At 42.6% G+C, this 15,932-nt stretch overlaps 3 protein-coding genes across 7 annotated transcripts in view; 1 reads left to right on the forward strand and 2 right to left on the reverse strand.

The window, feature by feature from the left end:
* The window catches only part of efna3a (ephrin-A3a), a 400,882-nt gene that overhangs the window by 26,055 nt on the left and 358,895 nt on the right, over positions 1-15,932 (reverse strand). The gene's annotated exons all lie outside the window — the stretch shown is intronic.
* LOC113015352 (SH2 domain-containing adapter protein E-like) lies at positions 1,515-10,851 on the reverse strand. Its single transcript, XM_026157366.1, has 5 exons — positions 10,513-10,851; positions 7,159-8,196; positions 4,729-4,855; positions 1,966-2,202; positions 1,515-1,572 (listed from the first exon to the last, which is right to left on the reverse strand). Exons 2-5 carry the CDS (start codon positions 7,675-7,677, stop codon positions 1,568-1,570), a joined length of 888 nt encoding a protein of 295 aa, XP_026013151.1. The 5' UTR covers positions 7,678-8,196; positions 10,513-10,851; the 3' UTR covers positions 1,515-1,567.
* On the forward strand, positions 9,279-15,889 carry pygo2 (pygopus homolog 2 (Drosophila)). Of its 3 annotated transcripts, XM_026157332.1 has the most exons (4): positions 9,279-9,481; positions 10,191-10,254; positions 10,868-10,920; positions 12,632-15,889. In XM_026157332.1, the coding sequence occupies exons 2-4, from the start codon at positions 10,203-10,205 to the stop codon at positions 14,288-14,290; spliced, it is 1,764 nt and encodes a 587-aa protein (XP_026013117.1). In that variant the 5' UTR covers positions 9,279-9,481; positions 10,191-10,202; the 3' UTR covers positions 14,291-15,889. The 3 variants fall into 3 exon arrangements, with proteins under 3 accessions (XP_026013117.1, XP_026013119.1, XP_026013118.1); XM_026157334.1 differs by lacking the exon at positions 10,191-10,254; XM_026157333.1 differs by lacking the exon at positions 9,279-9,481 and having other exon boundaries at positions 9,488-10,254.

Below are 15,932 nucleotides of genomic sequence, written 5' to 3' on the forward strand. Positions count from 1 at the left end.
GTATGCAAGCTTTGAAGTTCAGTGAGTGAGGGGGCTCGGCTACTCTCACAGGAAGTTAACCACAGTAGGGCGTTCATTTTCAAAAAACCTCAGTCTGTAAGCTCCTTCTCTGGGCTGGCACACATATCCCTCTCTCATCCCGCACCAAAGAGAGGAAAGAGAACAAAGGAGAGAGAGAGAGAGGGGTGCGAGGTGGAAAGCAAGAAAGGAAGATCAAGGAAAGTAGTTCTGGGTCAGATTTAAACTGGACGATATTCAGACAATCTAATGGATGCCAAGTAGAATAATCTGGTCTTTTATCTCCAAGCCATGGCGACTGCAGGGTTTAATGTAGGTGTAAGCACCCCCTCCCCGAAGACCACCACGCATGCACACACTCTTTGAAATGTAAAAAATAAACCTCAAAGCGCGCTCCCTGATCACTTACTCTAAATACAATTAACTTACACATGTCTTTAACAGATAAAAACCCTCAGGTTCTTTCCAGCTCACACCAAACATGCAACAGCGCAAACGCACAAACACTTCCTAGCAGGCCTCCATAAATAATTCACCCATTTTCTTAAAATAACCCGTCGCCCCTTTTAAAATATATCCTCCTTTCTTTGTGCAAATAACCCTCTAGCTCACAGCAGAGTGGTCATGGAGTAATTATTTACACGTTCCAGCAGGGAGCACTGATAAGAGCCCCGTACATGAGGAAAGCGAGATGAGGACCGTCTGCTAAGCTAGCATGTCAATTGGTGGCCTATTAGCAGGTGATGCCAGGCAGGCATGCTGAAAGCAGCTCCCAAGGTAGGTACCACAAACCTGAATAATTGACTGGCTGCAGCCGACGCTCACCCCTATTTCTCTTTACCTCCTCACCTGCGTGGCTGCACTCCCTCCGTTGTTCTTTCCCCACCCTCCACGTCCCATCTTTTTTCCGCCTGCCTTCCGTCACTCCACATTTCTTAGGGTTACGAATTGTGAAAGTTGCAGGTACATAAAAGGTGCTTGTGCAACCGAGGAAATGAAGCGAGGAGCATTCTGAAAGCGTTCGATGCGAAGCATCCTGGGAGAGGCAGCATGTTTGCTTCTTCAGGACAGTTTTTAACACCACAGCTGCTGCTGTTTGGCAACGCGGGCAGAGAGTGACTGGAGAGGCAGAACGGGAGCACTGGGTGCAGGAGGCTAAAATGCTACATGTTTGCAATGTTTTCTGTTTAAACACTTTAGACTGAGGCAGGATTTTAGAGGCCCGCTCAGAGAGGAGGCTTCACAGAGATAGACCTGGAACGGTGTGAGGGAGAGGCAAAGGATTGTGGGTAGGGGTGAATTACACCAGACAATGATACACAAGGAAATCAACCTGCTTTCAATATCTACAATACCTCCTTGTGAATATGGAAATCCCCTCTCTGGAACAACTTTGCGATGAGGCACAATGCACAGAGAGGATCTCAGAATCTTTTGGGTCCAGCTTTTCTGCCTCCGATGCTGATGCTGATGCTGGGCTGGTGGATGTTGGGGCTGTCTAGTAAGTGTAGGGTGAGGCGTCTCATCTTTGGTGGTGCGATCAGAGCTGTCAAACTGTGCTAGGGGAAGACGAGCACCACGAGAAGATAAGAATTTATGTAAAGAAACAGCTGACTGCAGTTTGAACTGGGTGCAGAAGCCTCCCGTCAATATAAAATAATAACACAGACTTTGATGCTGCTACATGATGCTTTTCAGTATGCAGTTGGTCTATGCAGTAATAAAATATAAATGTGAGGCTAGTGCTGGCTGGTTCACATTTATCTAGTTGGGTTGTAGAAACACTGTTTCTATAAAGAAACTGGTTGAAAAGTGGAGCAAAGTCGACTCAGGAGTGCACAGATGCACAAATGTATGTTATTTTGGGGGGGGGGGGGGGGGGGGTCTTGCTGTTGGCTTTTATTGCATGGCTATAGTATGAGAAGACATGAATAAATTCTACTGTACCTGATAGGGTTTTAACAATATGCTCCTTCTTCCACTCCCAGGGTAGCTCGTACTCAGTGGAGGGACGAGTGTCCAGCTCTGGCCGCGTGATTGCCGTCTTCTCGCTGTCGCCACCTTCCTCGTACGGGATGTCATAGATCTGTACGGGGGCAGGATGAGCTTCATCTGCTGTTGCCTCACTCCCCTCCATCACCGCACACACCTTTAGCAGGTCTTTAGATCCTCGACGTCTGATCTCTAGAAAGCAAGAGATTAAAATATAATCAGACATAAGCACCTGGACCTGGAGAGGAAGGCTGCAGTGATGCATCACCTCCAGTAGCTGAATAAGGAAGATGGCATCAGTGAATGGCAACAGCTGTGGGCTGGAGACTGAAAAAACACTCGGAGCAGTTAGCATCAAATCTCTGGACCAAAAACTACAATAAAAGGAGTCACTGCTGCCATAGCTAGTGACCATGACGTCCACAAAAACTCATCAAGAAGGGCATAGAGATTAATTCTTAATCATTTGTCATTACAACTACTAATCTGTAAATATCCTTAATCCATAAATCAATGCTAATAAGTTGCATTTGAATAGATTTTGGTCCATAACATGACTTATGATATGTTCCAGTGATTTGAATGGATTATTCAGGTTTTTTTCCCAAGTTCCTCTTTTTAATGAGTGCTTCTAATAATGTAACACACGTCAATGTAGTTCTGAATCTTCATTAAAGTAACCATAACTGTCACTATTCGATAATGAACCCTTATAAACATCATTTTAACAGCTATTTTATTTGCTAGTCTAATTCCAGCAGTGCATTTCTCAGCAGCTGTTGGGTGCTTACATGTGCTAACTGGATAAATTAGGAATAAAAGTGCAATTTTGCACTACTGCTGTATATCAGAGCATCATTATTAGAACCCAAGTGTCTGTGAAGGTTCTCAGTCATCCAGGTCATCGTAGTCAAAGGAGCTTGCAAAGAAAAGCGTCTGGACTCTTTAAGTTGCTTGAAGATGTTTCACCTCTCATCCGAGAAGCTTAGACCTTAGAACTGAAGAAGCTTCTCGGATGAGAGGTGAAACGTCTTCAAGCAACTTAAAGAAGTCCAGACGCTTTTCTTTGCAAGCTCCTTTGATTAGAACCCAAGCAATTTATTTGGTGGTTTGTTGTTTTAAAAGTCTGATTTACTGGCAGATATTTTTATTCCCCAGATACATAAGATGAGTAGATTTCTGCAAAAGTTATCATGTTTCATTATTTATTATTCGTTATTGAGATAATATGAAAATATAGTTTAATTGTAATCTGGTTTTATTGTCAGGAAAAACTGTATTAGCTGGTTGATGTTTGTGGTGTTCGTTTCTACAGTTTAAGATGCTTCTCAGTGTTCAGTTGTAATCATAGAGAACAGAAAACTATAATAAGGCTTTACTCACAAAACTAACACATCTAATGCCTTAAAACACAGAGACATGCACTGGACAGCTGCACTTTACATCAAGTTTACAATGCTGCCTTTTAATGTATTGTGTATATCTATTTATTGTGTGTGTGTGTGTGTGTGTGTGTGTGTGTGTGTGTGTGTGTGTGTGTGTGTGTGTGTGTGTGTGTGTGTGTGTGTGTGTGTGTTTTAAGCAGAGAACTACCACACAGAGATTTATTATGTGCAATAAAGAATAATTAAATCTTTGAATCGTGATATCGTCTTATTTTGTTATGTCAGTGTTAACAAGTGAAAATCTGAAGTAATTTCAATTTGAGTTTTTTATTCATATGTGCCAATTCACAACAACAAACACGTTAAGGCAGCTTAAGCCATTTTCAAAAGAGTAGAAAAAGGTTATTATTGCAAAGAGTCCTGCTGCGTTTTAGAGCAAGGTTGAAAGTTATTACACTTTCATAAAATAAAACAGCGACCTTCAGGGGAAAAAACAGAAGCCGTTACATTTCACGTTAAAGAGGGCAATGCATTTAATGACTGAGACAAGTGTTTACCACTATTAATTTAGCCGGCTACATAAATCAGGGGCCATGAGAGAAGGGTGTTTACCATTTTTGCTAATCATGCTCAAATTGAGTTTAAAGCAACATCACGACTAGATGTAAAATAACTGTAAAATCTATGTAATATATTTTGTTCTAGTCACTGAGATCAGCTGCCAACTAAAGATTAATTAGGATGCTGTATACTGAGTCACAGTATTGTGCACTGCTTACTTCCTCAGTATGATTTGAGACTCTTAAACTGACTCATTCACATCATCACATCCTCAGTAGACTTCTCTGATGAAGTGTGGAAGTCGCACAGCCACTCACCAGACTAGAAGCTACTACAGCAATAAAACATTTTCTCATTCACAGCGGGCTATTGTGAGTAACTCTTTCAGTTTAAACAATGGACTGATGGAAGGAAAGGTCAGGGGAGCATGTGATTGGACGACTGGTCACCAGTCCTCCTTGACGCTGGGAAGTTTTGATTAATGGTCCGACAGCTCCATATGGGGGTTTAAACAAAACTGTGTCATAAATGCGGGGGGAGCGCACTGAGGGCAAACTTCCTTTTTAATGAATAGTACCAGGAAACAGAGGCAGGAAAGAGGAAGCAGGAACAGGAAACTACACCCATTGTCCAGATGGGGTACAGAGAGAGCGCTACGGGAGTGAGTTCATGTTCTCACTGCGCTGCCTGGAGAGACTCAAAATGGGAATGCTGTCAGTCACAGGAGGACCCTGTGGGAGTAAAGACCAGAGCATCCTGATCAAAGTCTTACCGGTTATCATTTGCTGTGCATCGTACGGCTCCATGTAGCCATCGTTCTCACCAACCCTCTCTGCCTCCCTTTGCTCTCTGGTTTTCTGAGCATCAAAAGGATCCGCATAGTCCTCAAGGATAATGACCTGGTTAAAAACACAGTGAAATCATTCTTTTTTCATGTGTAATTAGATTCTTTAAACACAAAATAAGGTTTTCAGAATAAAGTTTGACAAGGGTCAAGGAAAAACTGTAGGAAAGCCCAAGCAGTAATCTTATATAGACAAAGAAAATGCAGATGTTGTCAGCTGATGATCACAATTAAAACATTTAAGGGATGCAGGTCTATTTATAATAATCAATAATCAAGAAAGTTGGACAGGCTGAATGAACAGGACACACCAACCTGAGCAGAGGTAACAACATAATAAATTGTCTTATAGCAGGTGCTAAATATAATGTCATCCATCATCTCTAGCATGAAATACAGCTCAAACTAACAATGCTTTCATTAAAACTTGGCCTTGAAGCCATTTTCATACTTTTTTTGTCTATAAAATGTCAAAAATAGTGAAAAATAACCTTTACACTGTATCCTGTCAGAGCCTCTTTTTTTCTTTTGGGAGAACAAAAGTTTGATAGTACTCCTTTTTAATAAGAACAGATGTCAACATAAAATATTTAATACAAAGAAAAAAGTTACAACAGATCCTAAAATTTGAAGATAAGCAAAAAAAAACTAAGCATTTTCCAGATGTTTTTTCTTGTGATAAAATTTAGTCTCAGCTTCCCTGAAGACACTGGGAACGAGGTATTAAATTAACTTCAGTAAACAGCGAGACAGGCTTCAGTTAGAAGAATATTTAATGTCTTGTTTTACACATTTACTGAAGTCTATTGTCTCTGCATATTTACTTAACCTCAATTATTCTGCTGCATCAATCACACGCGAGTGTCCTGTCACCTTATCAGTGACACAGAATTTCTTGTTTATTTTACAAGCCATGAGAGACAATGGCAGGCTGTAAAAACTGCCTCCCTAAAATCACTTCCAGCTGCCTTTGGAGTTTGAATAAAGGTGAAAAAACTCAGCCTGACAAGTGTAAATGAGCAAACCGACAGCTGTTAATGGGTTTAGATCAGAAGGATTCAGCAGGACAAAGTAGTGCAGATGACAGCACAAGTATACAGACATATGAAGCCTTGATCAAGTTTTATACTCTTCCTCCCTGTGAAAAAAGGCATCATTTTTTTTCATTAAATGGGAGAACAAAAGTTTAGATGTGCAAGACTAGAACTACAAGAACTTGACTGATCAAACCCAGCAGCAACTGCAAATGTCTTTTTTTTTCTTATCATCTTTTCCCTCACTTTTCTGTGATTCTGTGGGTTTTTTTAAACTGAGCTGGAGGGCACTTGGGTTAACGCCTGAGTGTCAAGTAACCTCTGCTTTTTATAACATGATAGCCATTACTGGAGGGAGGGGATGAATGTAGTAAGAGAGAGGGATGAGGTAGAGGGAGGAGCTGAATAAAAGGACATCACTGAGCCATATTGCATGCACGAGAGGGAGGTGAAGGCCTCACGTCTGACCACAGCTTTGTTTTCAAGGTGGGGAAGATGGGCGTATGGGCGAGGGGTGGAGAGGAAGAGAAAGAGAGAGAGGCGGAAAGAGAGGAGGAGGAGGAGAGGACACAATGGGAAGCAGAGACAAAGGGGGATGGGAGAAAACAAAACAATAATATCAATTTTCAGAGCCGACTCAAATCTGTTGGCCGACTTTGTTGCCAACAGATTTGATGACTTTCAGTGTAGAGTTTGCTTACGAGGTGCAAACAGATGGTTTAGATCCACTGCTGCTACATCTGTGTCAGTTAAAGTTATTCCACAACTGCTTGAAAAGTTTGTATAACTCAGAATATAATAAGATTTTATTATACTAGTATAATTAGGCTGAATAAAGTACAGAAACAAACAAACACCGCAAGCAGATGTTATTTTTTCAGATTATTGTGGATCACTGGTGTAATGTATCAGTTAAGTTGGAACTAATTCTTATAATTTATTGTTTAATATAATAAAAATAAATGCTCTTAAGGCCCATTAGAGGTCTGTGTGCAATCTTAATCTGAAAAGCAACGAAATGAATTAATGACATAATGAAATACTATACTCTGGATACAATTATTAAGTATTTAATAGCTTTTAGTGGCCTATTTAATTTTCCATCTAAATGAACCAACAGCTGCTGCACCCTGAAAATATAATGGGGGGGGGGGCTCTTTTAATTAGCTAGTCTTCACTCTTTTCCAATTATTTTCAAACTACACAACAACACGATTTAAATCAGATGGGGTTTTTTAAAGATCCATATCCCAGAAGCAATATTTATCTGATAGGGCAGCTTACAGGGAGGGTTAAACCTTCTAAATCTGAAAGGGGAACTTACGGTTTCTGTTTTGCACTGGGCTGCTTTCTCCGCCTCAGGTGCCACTGCGCTGGTGATGGTACCGCTGTTGAAGCTGGGACTCTTGTCCTGCTTGTCCACTCTGATCAGCCGACTGATGTATGCGTTGGCAGACGGAGAGCTCTTAATGGATCTGGGCTGCTCATCAAACACCGGCTCTGCTTTGGAGTTCTTGCGACTTTTCCCAGACAGGAGGTTGTCCCACACTTTCCCATCTTTCGGAGAGCTCACGCCGTTTCTACTCAACTCTATAGCCGAGTTTTTTCGGTTTCTTCCGGACAGGAGAGACCCGACTCCTCCACCTACTCCTCCTCCTCCGCCTGTGCTATCCGCGGAGGAGTTTTTGCGATGGCCCGTTTTGGAGGCCGGCGCTTTGGTACCGATGCTCGCCATCAGACCTGCTTTATTGGCTCTCGGCTGCGTGCCTGATTCGGAGACTGAGCGGATCCTGTCGGTACCATTCTTCAGGTTCATGGGGAACTCTTTGAACCACTTTGCCATTGTAACTCGGATGGAAACCTCCAAACCTCTCTGCCTGTTCCGGCACTTTGTATCTCCATACACCAGGGCCCGAGAGACGCACCTTTAGAAATCACAGCCTTTCTAACAAAAGACTTCCGCTGCTTTATTCTAGGATACAGTCTGTGTCGACTGGATCTCCTCACCTCAGTTTAAAGCATGTCACAAAAGCGTGTAAGCGAATAGATCTCTTCTTAAATCTTCAATTTCGAATAAAAAAAAGTTTCTCCTGCCTGTTTGGCAGGCAGTAACAAATACCTCAATTTTATCCCATCTGTGATCTCTTAAAACTGTTCCCTTTTCTACTCTGAGGAAAAGTTTATTCCCTTTGAATGAAGAGATGTCTCTGGAGAGGGATGATCCGAAAGAATGTCAGGGTTTTCTTGATTCTGATTTGTGGTCCCATTCCCAGGGTGGCTTTTCTGAGTTTAAAAACTGTCCACTGTTTCACTGACCCTCCTGGATGTGCCTGGAGTGTGGAAAGGAGGGGGTATCTGAGGTCTAGAAGGGGGAGCCAGGACATGGTAGGCGGTGATAAGCCTTTAATTGTAGACAGCGTGGAAGAATATCCATTTTAGGAATTTAGAGAGTCATGTGTCCAGGTAGCCGAACAAGGAGACTGACACTTCAATTATTCTTTATAGATCTTATTTTAAAGGCCTCTATTTTAATATGGAAATGAAGCAACAGAAGCATAAATGCTTCATAAAATTGTGTTTTTATTATAGATTCTACATTTCACAGTGCAGAGTGACACTTCCATTTATACATTTTCTTTTCATGACGAATTTTCATAAAACTGACAGATGCAGTTGAATATTATATTTAGGTCATTATTAACATTTAATCTTAATAAAAAAAATAAGAATTATATACATAAACATTGACAAACAAGAACTGAATTCAACCATGTGATTTTTTAACTGTTTTTCATTATTATTTACACAAAGTAAACACCGCAGGGTTAATTCCTCATCCTAAGTACTCCACAAAACGATCCCTGTGACAGATATATATTTTTTATTTTAAATATTTGAGCTGGCCCTTGCTTTTTTTTAACCTAGTTAAGGTTACAGTTATTGTGCAGATGTGACCTCGGGTAAATCGTAAAATATTATTCGTATAACTTCTGTGGCAAATAAACTGGATTTGTGTTGGTTTTCTATGCGGTTCCCCACTTAGTAGGTCCTGTACAGAACTGTATAATGGCTTTTGTGTTCAAAGTATCCGTATTTTTTATACAATATTGGTGAATGATCATCAATATGCCACTTAATAACGTACTTAATTAACAACTTCTACTTAAGATGTGCATCACTACTTTAACTGTACAGGGTATCGTTGAAAAATGGTCCGTTCTAGGCCGCTTCACCTACGTCAATCAAAGGTGTGTACATATTCTATAGATTCAAATAATAAGGATATCGAGGATAATAGTGATAATTCTTCTGATACAACATCTTAAACTCTCATGTGTTATGCAATACAAGTGGTCTTTTAAGAGAAATTCTTATATGTACGCTTTATAGTTTTTACGGATACCTTTCGACACCCCCATATTGGTTTTGAGATAGAACCTTCCACGGTGCGCGATACTCTCGCTTTATCCCTCTTTGTCCGGTTGCGATAGAAGGCCATGATAATTATGGCAAAATTTGCGTTTTTGAATGAATTATAGTTGAATGGTGAAACCGACAAGCATACACCGTGTGACGACTGGTTTGCTGGCAATGACACACCAGAGATTTTCAATTTAAAGGACAGCAGAGCGAGCAACGGAGAAAGGGTACAGTTTGCTTCCAAGACAGTCTGCAAGATGGCTATTAGTAGCATGCTAACGTTAGCTAGTAAGCTAATGTTAGCAAAGTAAACAACAGCTTTTTTTTTTCAAAAACATAACCGATTTCTTTAAGTCATAAATGCTTTGATGAGTGAAATTGAGTGCATATGTTCACACTTGGATGTAGAAAGCTGAACCACGCTCTCGGATTTTTTGTCGCTACTAGCTAGCCACACTGAGTAACGTGGCTAGCTAGTTAGCCAAGGTAGTAACTAGCTTGCGTTAGCTAGCTGGTCATAGCTACACATCTGTAAGTGATCATTGAGAGAGAGGGAGGGGGTTGCTCTGTAACTTGCTGCTTGTACTGGCAGGCAGAGCCAGGTATCAAGCAACCAGTTTCACTCAGCTAGTAGAAACTGGCTTGCAAAAAAAACCGTGAACGTGCTCAGTCTTAAGTGACGGTGATTTGGTGACCAAAAACCCGGCGTGACAGACACCGTGGCCAAAGATTTGCAGCTGGAAAGGAGTTTGCAGACCTGGGCCAGCTTATCTAGTTACCACTAAGTGCCAGTTTATGTTGTGATGATATTAATGGTAGCGTTACTGACATGACCTGAAGGCAGAATCCACCTAGTCGCCCTATAGCTTTCAAGACGTCGTCATTTTTAACTTTTTTTTCTTGCATATGAACGGTGATTTGCCACTTCACCGACAGTCATATTAGCCAATGGCTGCCGACTCGGGGAGACTACAGGCGGGACAAGGAAAACGAAGCAGAGGTAGGAATTAATTTCACCCATCTCCAAATCAGATCGGAATCATCCATTACTGCGCTGCAATGGGCTGCACTGGTGCTGTTAGCAAATCCCTTCTCGCCTCCCCCATATGTAAACTTCACGACTGTCTCCGGTGGTGGCTGTTTCTCACAGAGTGGATCTGTGAACGGGGTTCATGTCTATCTTGCTATCAATGTACCTTCAATTCCGTTTCCTCGTTCTCATGTCTTCGTCTTTTCCTGTCTCCCTCATTGACCTTACCTCTTCTGCCTCTGTTTGCGGCCTCTCTCCCTCTTGCCTGGGTCATTTGGTCTGCCTGGGTCATTTGCGATTCAAGGCTTCATAACCTTGGTGATGATAACGCCTGGATGTTTAGCATCTTGTCCTCATGCCAGTCTATGTCCCATCATTGAATCCATCTCAACTGTTGGACTTGACAAAGAGGCCCTAGGTCTAAAGCTGCTCCAATCTGTCACTAAGGGGTATTGGCCAATCCAAATGTGATGCTGCTACAGTATGGTGGTGAACCAAAAGCATGAGACATGGATGCTGTGTTTGTTGTAACTTATGGTGTTTCCATCTTTCCACCCCTCCCTTTCATGTTTTTCTTTTTCAGCTTCACAGATGAAGAGCCCGGAGAAGAAAAAGGCAAGGAAATCCACGGCTCAGGTAAAAACTGTTAAAAGTTGATTCTGTTCATCTGGACGTAACTTTTTGAGTGGGAGAAACGTTTTGTCACTCGTTCAAGTGACAGGTTTCCCCAACCTAGACGGTTATTGGCGATCTGCAGTGTTGTGAAAAATTGTTTCCTGTGTTCCTGATTTTTTAATTTTATTTATTTTGCATATTTGCCATATGCAAATTTTTTTTAGATAATTAAACAAATTTTAATATTTGACAGATATAACCCAACTAAATTTAAAATGCTGTTTTTAAGAGATGATTTCTTTTCTTAGGAGAACAAAGCTAGCCGAAGTCTGCTGGAATTGTATTAAAAACAAACAAAGAAACAAAAACTAATTCTAAATCATTATTTAAATGTCATTAACCGCATATTTTGGAAAGTGGAGTTCAGTTTCTCTAGCAACACCCAAGCCTGATTACTGCCAAACCTGTTGAATCAAGAAATCACTCAAATATTGAGTGCCTGATTCTAAAATCAAGTAGGCCAAAAAAAAAGTCCATGATCTAAAGAAATAGCTGAGAAACAAAGTCTGTGACATCTATCAGCCTGTTCCAGTGAAACACGGTGACAGCCATTATCCACTAATGAAGAAAACTTTGAACGAGGGGACCCTTCCCAGAAGTGAGCAGCCTACCAAAATTACTTCAAGAACACATCGATGACTCATCCGGGACCTCAGTCACAAAAGAACCCAGAACACCATCTAAAGAACTACAGGTCTCACTTGTCTTAGTTAAGGTCAGAGTTCATGATTCAACAATAAGAAAGACACTGGGCAAAACAGTACCCATGGGAAAGGAGAAAACCACTGCAGACCACAAAGGCTTATCTCACATTTACCAAAAAACATCACCAAAGACTTTTGCGAAGGTATTCTGTGGTCTGATGAAAGAAACTGTTTTGGAAGGTTTGAGTCCTGTTACATCTGATGTAAAGCTAACACAGCATTTCATTAAAAAAAAAAACATTGTACCAGCAGGAAAACATGGTGGTAGTAGTGTGACGATCTGGGGTTGCTTTGCTGCTTGAGGACCTGGAGAAGCTGGCATAATTTAGGGAACCACAAAATACGAATGCCCTGAAACTCAAGCTCACTTTGGTTACGCAGCAGGAAAATGACCCAAAACACAGCAGCAAGTCCACCTCTTGCTGTTGTGCATGGTCAAAAACAGGTTTTGCAGTGGCCTAGTCAAAGTCTGTACTTGAATCTGAGTTATTTTAGCATGACCTTAAACAGGTTGTTTATGTTCAAAAACCTTGCCTTGTGTGTTACTGAATTAAAACAATTCTGCAAATAAGAGTGGGCCAAAATTCCTTCACATGTGATGTGAAAAACTCAATACCAGTTATCGCAAACACTTAATGGTGATAACTTAAAAAAAACAAAATGCTCTTTTGTTTTTTTTTTTTTTTTTTTACAAAGATAACATGTTACAAAGATAACATGAGTTATCTTTGTATAATATTAAAACTTGTATGATTTAAAACATTTAAATGTGAAAAATATGCAAAAAATAAATCTGGAAGGGAACAAATACTTTTTCACAAAACTATATTTACATTGCTACAATAAAGAGAATGTTCTCAGTAAACAGGTTGACCTAAACATTTAATAGACTAAGAATTTAAATAATTGGTCTCATATAAGCAGCAAAAAAAGAAAGAATGCATTGTGTATTTTGTTCTCTGTTTCAGGCTGCGGGTTTCTCCCACCTCACTGAGTTTGCACCCCCTCCTACCCCCATGGTGGACCATCTGGTCGCCTCCAACCCGTTTGACGATGACTTTGCATCCCCATCCAGACCTGGTGGGGCAGGTGGACCAGGTGGTGCTCCATTTCTTCCCAGCCCAGGTGCCGGCGGAGGAGGTGGGTATGGAGGTGGAAGCAGAATGACTGGAGGTATGAACTTCATGGGAGGACCAGGAGGACCGGGCGGTGGCCAGCCTGGACGGAGGCCCCCATTCGGCCCTCCGTCTAATGCTGGACCCCACAACCAGCTAGGTTTTGGAATGCCTGGCTTTGGAGGTGGTGGGGGTGGAGGCGGTGGAGGTGGAGGCGGAGCGGGTGGCTTCCCTCCTGGTGGCCCCTCTCAGTTCAATATGCCACCCAGCTTTAGTCCACCTATGCATCCAGGGCCAGGATTCAATCCCATGTTGTCCCCAGGAGGTATGGGAGGACCTGGAGGAGGGGGGCCACCACACCCGCGATTTGGGATGCCTCCACAGCAGCACGGACAGGGTGGGCACCCATTTAACAGCCCTCCGTTACCTGGTGGTGGAGGCCCAAGGGGGCCCTTGCCTCCCATGGGAGGAGGTTTGGGTCCAGGGATGAACATGATGGGAGGCATGAGTGGTGGCCCGGGTGGCAATATGGTGGGAGGCTTGCCAGGAATGCCCCCTCAAGGACAGTTCCCGCCTTCACAGGATGGCCCTTACCCTGGCCCCAGCCCACCGGGGCCAGGCAACGAGGATGGAAAGAGCTTCGGTGGAGGTGGTGCACCACCTGGGCCTCAGCAGCAGCAACAACAACAGCAACAACAGCAGCAGCTTAACATGAATCCAAATGGCCCTCCTCCTAATAATACAACACCTGGGCCGCCTCCAAATTCTGGCCCACCTCAGCCTGGGGGTGGCTTCCCTGGCCACTCTGATGTCCAGCAGCCCAATGCCAGTACGCCTGTTCAGCCTCCGTCAGCACCACCACAGCCTAACCCCAACTCTTCTCCCACTGGTCCCTTGAATGGATCAGGTCAGCCCCAGCATCCAACACCAAGTCAGCTACAGCCCCCTAGCAATACAAACACCCCTAACTCTAACAACTCTACCCAGCAGCAGCAACAGTCAACCCCACCTAACTCTGCACCAGGCTCCACCCCTTACAACCAACAGAACAGCACTACTGGTACTGGGGGTCCCATGTCAAATACAGCCACCAATTCAGGTCAGAACAACATGACCAACAACAATGGCGGTAACACTCCCGGCAGCAACCCAAATCCCCCCTCTAATTCTACATCAACTCCAAACACCCAGTCTCCCCTGCCTTCTGGCCCTGCTGCCCCCTCAACCGGGCCCGGCTCTGGCCCTGGAAAACTCGGCAGCTCTGGGATGATTTTCCCTTGCGGTCACTGCATGGCAGAAGTGCACGACGACCAAGACGCCATCCTTTGCGAGGCGTCGTGCCAGCGCTGGTTCCACCGCGACTGCACAGGCCTGACGGAACCAGCATATGGGCTGCTGACTCGAGAGAGCGCTGCTGTTTGGGCTTGTGACTTCTGCATCAAGACCAAGGACATCCAGGCAGTGTTTGTGCGCCAAGGATTAGGCCAGCTGGTGGCAGCCAATGAGAGCTGAGGAGTAGAAAAGAGAGAGCAGCACTGATTTGGGGCGCCTACAGACAAATAGAGAGACTGATCTAACTGAATGACCTGTGTGTGTCTTGTCAGCTACTTGCCCAGCTTTCTCTTGACTATCCCTTTACTTGTTCACTACACAGAGAAACGCGCTCATCGACTTTCATGCTTATATATAGCACTTTGAGTGACTCTCGGCAAATTATTTTTTTCTCCTCTGCCCCACCTCCCCACCCCCTTCCTTCTTACAGGAGTCAAAACATGATGAATGTTAAAACTACACAGTCCTTCAGATCTCTAGCCTGCCAACCAGCAAAGCACTGACACCAACACACTACCTCACACAGTTTGTGACTGACTGGCACGGAAGCTCCCACTCTGACTGTGATTTACTCGATACACTCATGTGTCATATTGGTGATGACTTAAACAGACACACTTTAGGTGGGGAAGGCGAAGTTAAAATATTCCCACAACTGTGTACGGTGAGGCTAAATGAATAGAGGATACGTTATTTGACTCTCATCTTACTAAAACGCTTGAGTCTAGTACTGCCCTATCACATGTTAGCCTTTTTTCTTCTTCTTTTGTTTTACTGCAAGAAAGTGAATGAAAAAGGAGAAAAACATCACTATATTGCAGTGTAAAAACCTCAGCATCATGTGTATTGTGAAATCTTAAGTGTCAGCTGGGGTACGAATTTTTTTTAACAGTTCCTGCGCATCCACACACACACTCTTTGGCTCTTACTTCTTGTATCATTTTATACCCAGTGCTGAATAATCCAAAGGAGACTCGGACGGAGATTTCATCCGCACTTCACAGAGGATCATGCTGTCGAAATAGTTGTAAATATTAGGACAAAACATTTGTCTGGATCTTCCATCAGCTGTGAACATGTCGCAGACTCTGCCAATGATCAAAATAATGAGTTGAAGTCGTGCGTCTCGGTGATATGACGTTTTGTTTTTATACAGTGCGTTTGAGTCGGCTGTTTTATTTTTATCTCTGCAGTACATCATAAATTGTGAAATCAGTGCTTTTGGGTGGTGTTGGCATAGCAAGTAGTGACATCATGTCATATCAGATGTGCATAGTCCTTTTTCAAAAAAAAAAAAAAAAAATGAAAAAAAAAATCAAGATGGGCGAGGGGGGTGCATGTGAGCCAATGCAGTAAGTGTCTGATTTGTTGATGTTTATATTCTGGTTTCTGAGCTGCAGGAGACCTTAAAGTAGACCAAATAACAAAAGAACGAAGAAAAAAAATACCCATTTTTCACTTTTCTGGAGCAGTATAAGATGTTTCTCTTTCTTCTCGCTTTCCTTAATTTTCTTTAATCAATGTCCAAGTTGCCTTTCTTTTCTTGCTCTCAGCTGTTCCCTTTTATTTTGTACTGGTATTCGTGCTGTGCTCTTGTTCTGCTCTGGTGCCTCCTGGTGGAACCTGGAGGAACCAGAGAGTCCTATACCCGGTGGGGAACAGAAAGGTACTGAACTCTTGAAGTAAAGACAGATTTTTTGTACTTGTCCATGTCTGTTTTTATTCCCATTTTTAACTTTTATCTGCTAATCATTCTATTAAAATGATTAGAAAACGCAACAATGTTGTTTGCTGTAAATGCCGAGTTAACGGTGCTTCTTTA

The sequence above is a fragment of the Astatotilapia calliptera genome, chromosome 22 (genome assembly GCF_900246225.1).
Source record: "Astatotilapia calliptera chromosome 22, fAstCal1.2, whole genome shotgun sequence".
NCBI lineage: Eukaryota > Metazoa > Chordata > Actinopteri > Cichliformes > Cichlidae > Astatotilapia > Astatotilapia calliptera.

Bases quoted from the DNA above. Each gene is read 5' to 3' on its own strand.
- LOC113015352 (XM_026157366.1), bottom strand. From the start codon at position 7,677: ATGGCAAAGTGGTTCAAAGAGTTCCCCATGAACCTGAAGAATGGTACC. The intron at 4,856-7,158 runs GTAAGTTCCCCT...GTTTTTAACCAG, and splicing joins CCCAGTGCAAAACAGAAACC to GTCATTATCCTTGAGGACTA. The intron at 2,203-4,728 runs GTAAGACTTTGA...CTTGCTTTCTAG, and splicing joins TGCACAGCAAATGATAACCG to AGATCAGACGTCGAGGATCT.
- pygo2 (XM_026157332.1), top strand. From the start codon at position 10,203: ATGGCTGCCGACTCGGGGAGACTACAGGCGGGACAAGGAAAACGAAGC. The intron at 10,255-10,867 runs GTAGGAATTAAT...TTTCTTTTTCAG, and splicing joins ACAAGGAAAACGAAGCAGAG to CTTCACAGATGAAGAGCCCG. The intron at 10,921-12,631 runs GTAAAAACTGTT...TCTCTGTTTCAG, and splicing joins CAAGGAAATCCACGGCTCAG to GCTGCGGGTTTCTCCCACCT.